This window comes from Dipodomys ordii, unplaced genomic scaffold (assembly GCF_000151885.1).
Source record: "Dipodomys ordii isolate 6190 unplaced genomic scaffold, Dord_2.0 Scaffold8, whole genome shotgun sequence".
NCBI classification, from domain to species: domain Eukaryota; kingdom Metazoa; phylum Chordata; class Mammalia; order Rodentia; family Heteromyidae; genus Dipodomys; species Dipodomys ordii.
In genome coordinates, this window is record NW_012267224.1 from 16,730,407 (window position 1) to 16,735,436 (window position 5,030).

A 5,030-nucleotide genomic window follows, 5' to 3' on the forward strand; every position below is an offset into this window, starting at 1 on the left:
CATAGAATTCCATTGTGTATATATACCACATTTTCTTGATCCATTCATCTACTGAGGGGCATCTGGGTTGGTTCCATATCTTAGCTATAGTCAATAATGCTGCAATAAACATAGTTGTGCTGGTAGCTTTAGTGTAGTCTTGTTTGTGAACATTTGGGTAAATGCCCAAAAGTGGGATTTCTGGGTCATAGGGGAGCTCTATATGGAGTCTTTTGAGGAAGCTCCATACTACTTTCCAAAGTGGTTGAACAAGTTTACACTCCCATCAACAATGCAGTAAGGTTCCCGTCTGTCCACATCCCCTCCAGCATCTGTTGTTATTAGAGTTCTTGATTTTTGCCATTCTAACTGGGGTGAGGTGGTATCTTAATGTTGTTTTGATTTGCATTTCTTTTATGGCTAGGGAGGCTGAGCATTTCTTCATGTGTCTATTGGCCATCCTTCTTTCTTCTTCAGAGAAGCTTCTCTTTAAGTCTTTAGCCCACTTATTTATTGGGCAGTTGTTTCTTTGAGGATTTGTTGTTGGGGGATTGAATTTTTTGAGTTCCAAGTATATTTTAGATATGAGACCCTTGTCCGTTGTATGGATAGTGAAAATCTTCTCCCAATCTGTAGGCTTTCTATTGATCTTGCTGGCTATGTCCTTTGCCATGCAGAAGCTCTGCAACTTCATGCAATCCCATTTGTCCAACCTTCCTTTGATTTGTTGTGATCTGAAACTTAATTCTTTTAATTGTAGTATTATTTCATTATGCATTATAATTTCTTTAAACTTTTCATTTTTCATTTTAACTTTTTTCTTTTTTTTGTTTCTTCTCCTTTCTTTCTCTCTTTTTCCACCCTCTGAATTTAGGTCTTAGTTGTCTTCCCTTTCTTCCTTTCTCTCCCTATAATGCTCTAATCTTATTTCCTCCTCACAATTCTCCCTATACCTATTGATTTCTGGTCCCCTTCTTTGATTTTCTTAGTTCATTGATCCTTGGTTGTCTGTTGTTGAACGAGATTGTATTGGTATTCATTTTGACTGTGTCCAAAACTGTAAAACTACAGGGCTCTGGATTGATGCTTGCCTTAAAATAGTGTTCTAGCTCGGAATTGGTTTTGGTTACACTAGCTTTAATGAAAAGAAATATGTTTTTGGACTTATATCCTGTGATATAGAGGTTCTCATAGGATGGCTGTGGACCCCTAGCTTCAGTATCCTCTGGAAGCTTGTGTTGCTCCTTCCTCAATCCTTCTCAATTAGACTATAGATACGTGACCCAGCAACAATTCGATAGAGCCCAGTTAATTCTCAGGGACATAACATTTCAGAAACATCTCTATCTTCTGCAATGGCTGGCACCCTCAGAAGATGACCTCAGTAATGGTGAAGTAAGGAGGTTGAATCTAAGTAACTTCTTGAAGCCATCCTGATACCTCTTGCCAGATAGAGTGAATTCTCCACCCAGTGCTAGAAAGCCTAGATGTGAGAGAAGCCATTCATTGAATGCAGATACCTACCAAGTTCAAGGAAAACTGGGAGAGTTGTGCTTCAGAGAAATGCAGATGTCATAGCCTTAGGAAAGTTTTGCAGGTTCTGATTCTGCCTTGATTACCTCCCTAAATGGCTTGAATCACCTGACCCTGACTGGCCTTTAAGATTTCCCCTATATGGAAAGGCTGAGGGCATATCCTCTCTATGGAAGGGTGAGGCTTATCTTCCCTAGATGGACAAATTCTGCTGGTACCTGAGCTTTTACCTGAATATGTCCATATAAGGTCTGCTTTGGTCTCCACCCCAAGCATGTAATTGCTGTTTTTAAAAGATTAGTGTGGGCTTTATTTGGGCCTGCAGATCTTGGAGCCAGAAGTCCATCTACAGATGCCTGCCTTATTATCCCAATTAGACCTCTCAAAATGTGGCTGCTCTGTTTTCTCACTGCAAAATAATGGCAGTGGTTCAAAGGCTCTTGGCTGTCTACCTGGGTAGTCCTGTATTCCTCCTAACACTGTTGCTCCTGCACTACAGAGGCCCTTTGGAATAACTTGCTGCACTGGCTGGCAGAGGAGCTTTCTGAAGAAGGTCCCGAGGCCCTCACCCTGTCTCTCCCTGTGCGCCGCAGCACTGTGCAACTCATCAAACTCAAGCATCCTAATGATCTGACAGAACAGATCCATGAACTTCTTTGCTTCTGGAAAAGATCACTCCCAACAGCCACCGACAAACTCCGCCTTCTGGCTCGTCATCTTCGCAAGATGGGCAGGAGCGATCTTGCAGAAGAGCTCAAATTCAAGTGGGAAAACAAAGTGTTCACTGAGCTCCAGCCCTGGTTCGATCTGGTGACTTGAGTAGAAGGCAAGATGTTGCTCTTATGAATTTTAAAGATTCTTTCTGTCAGTTTTTTCCTAATCAATTTCGAAGTAAGATTGTTTGAAATGACTCTGTTTGGCTCATAGGCTATGGAAAGCACTAATCAGACAATTGAAGACATTCCTGCCCATGCGTGCAACTTCCTGGCTGGGTAACAAGCTTTCTTACTCTCATAGTGCCTAGCTTTGAGTTCAGTCCCACTTTATTATTTTTACAGGAGACCTTGCCTCCTTGACATCATCTTTTGTTTCCTTGCTTTTCATGCCAATCCGGAGGCTTGAACTCAGGCCTTAGCCCAGTGCCTGAGTTTCTTTTTGCTCAGAGCTAATGCTGTACCACTTGAGCAGCAGCTCCCCTTTAGGTTTTTTTTGATGAGAGATGCACGGACTTTCTTGCCAAAGCTGGCTTTGAACCATGTTCCTCAGATCTCAGTCTCCTGAGTAAGTAGGATGCTAGGCCTGAACCACCAGCACATGGCCTCATGTACATGTCAGTAGCCAAGGATGTTTCCTAAGTGTAGAGGAGCCTATTAAATAGACATATTGTAATTAATTTCAGCATTACTTGTTTTTGGAAATCTTTAAAGTAGAATGATGAAGGAGATACTCTTTTATGTTTAGCTTTTTAATTCCACTTTATTCTGCTGAAATCCATCCATATTATCCCATGTCACTAGCCTTTGTTCCTTCTCATTATTGTATAGTAACTATAACATTACCAGCATATACTAAAAATTACGTATCTATTATATTGTAGTTGGGTATTTGAATAGATTTCATCTATCATAAACACTCCTATTGTGAACTTTTTGTTGTTGTTGTTGTTGGTTATGGGGCTTGAACTCAGGGCCTGGCCACTGTCCCCAATGAACATTCTTTACCTATCTTTTAGCAAATACACATACTCCTTATTTTCAGATACATACATAACAATGATAATGTGCCACAATTAAGCTAACCTTGAATATTCAAGACAATGTAGCAATTAAGCCTTGGAAATCATTACCAGAGAGGTGTAGGAATGATCTTCTATTTTAAAGCTAACTTATGCACAGTGTCACACTAATAAGTACCCATCACTGTCATCATTCTGTTAATTATTAAGCCCCCTGCTTTATAAGTGGAAGAGTTCAAACATATATATTTGGAATTGACAAACCAATAACATTGAATCATAGTCATCTTAATTAACTACTGAACTGTACTTGGAGTGTAAATGTCTGATTTGACTGAGTGACTGTTTTTAATGTAGCTTAAGAGTACACAAAATAAAATCACATTGCATTCTTCTGAAGTTTTTTAGCATAATGTATAATATATATCTTAATAAAGGAAGGTAAGCTTCAAGAGCATCAGAATCTGGTTTGCAGAATGGCAAAATTTTGTAGGCCAAGTTCTGCTTATCTAACCCACAATTTCTCAGTAGGATGTTATTGACACTTTGAATAGATTTTTTTTTCTTTAGAAATTACAGTTGTTAACTTAAAGTGGCTCAAGATCTGCTGGCCATTCAACACAGACCTCAGCACACCAATGCAGCCTTCAAAGGGCTGACAAGCAAAAGTCTTTCCATACAGGTCTGCACAGAAGGTTAGGGGAAAAGTGAGGGTGGTGACAACTATTTCACTCAACTTTTGACTTAAAGTAGGACATGAAAGAAAATTAAGTAAGCTAAAGGAAATTTAGGCATTTACAAGTCTAGGAAGGCTCTTGGTTAACTGTTTCCACTGCTACTAATATTTATGAGAAATGTTAACCTGCTTAAGGCTGATGGCTTGTTCTAAAGTGTTCTCAGTGAAGAGTTCTGAGCTGTGCTGTAGAATGAAAAGTTTCTCTGCTGTCCACTGTCCAGATTCAGGCTCCTTGAAGTTAGAAGGACTGTTTTGTAGATGGAATGAAATATGACTGATGCAACCCAGCCAAGTATTGCTTCTGTTCTGTGATCTCATCTGAACGTCCCTGTGTAGTATGCATATTGTCACAGATATTACATTTAGTCCTCAGCTCACCACTTTTCCCAGACCCCTCCACTGGAAAGCTCTGCCCATACTTATTACCTACCTTGTACATAATTTAATTATCTATTATGGATATTAGTTACAGTTTTGCAAATGAATGTTTATTTCTGAGCAGTATTCAAGTGCTAGTCTACTGGTCTTTTTTGTTTATTGATGGACCTCTATTACTTAGAACTCCTACACTCAATGAAAGTTTCATTCTTTTCTATTTTTATATTACAAATAGGTAAACTCCAACTTGAATTACATGATATCAGATAGAGTTATAGCCTATGTTATAATCAAGATGACTCTATTTTCAACTGGTCCAGCCTAGGTCATGTATTGAGACCTTGTCTGGAAAACAAAAGTAAAAGCCAAAACAAGGAAAGAAGGAAGGAAGGAAGGAAAGAAGGGAGGGATGGAGGGAGGAAGGGAGGAAATGTCTCTATTTTTTTTGTCGGTCATGGGGTTTGAACTCTGAGCCTTGGCACTATCCCTGAGCTCCTCAGCTCAAGGTGCTCACCTTGTGCTTGAGTCACAGCACCACTTCCAGTTTTCTGGTGGTTTATTAGAGATGAGTCTCACGGAGGCTGGGAAGTTGGCTCAGTGGTAGAGTGCTTGCCTTGCATGCATGAGGCCCTGGGTTCAATTCCTCAGCACCACATAAGCAGAAAAAGC

At 39.9% G+C, this 5,030-nt stretch overlaps 1 protein-coding gene across 1 annotated transcript in view; it reads left to right on the forward strand.

Moving 5' to 3' along the window:
* The window catches only part of Dthd1 (death domain containing 1), a 45,177-nt gene extending 42,507 nt beyond the window's left edge, over positions 1 to 2,670 (forward strand). Inside the window, exon 9 of the mRNA XM_013008990.1 lies at positions 2,012 to 2,670. Within this exon, the coding sequence (XP_012864444.1) occupies positions 2,012 to 2,331 (320 nt within the window). The 3' untranslated portion in view covers positions 2,332 to 2,670. The remainder of the gene's footprint in view (positions 1 to 2,011) is intronic.
* The last annotated feature ends 2,360 nt before the right edge of the window (positions 2,671 to 5,030 follow it).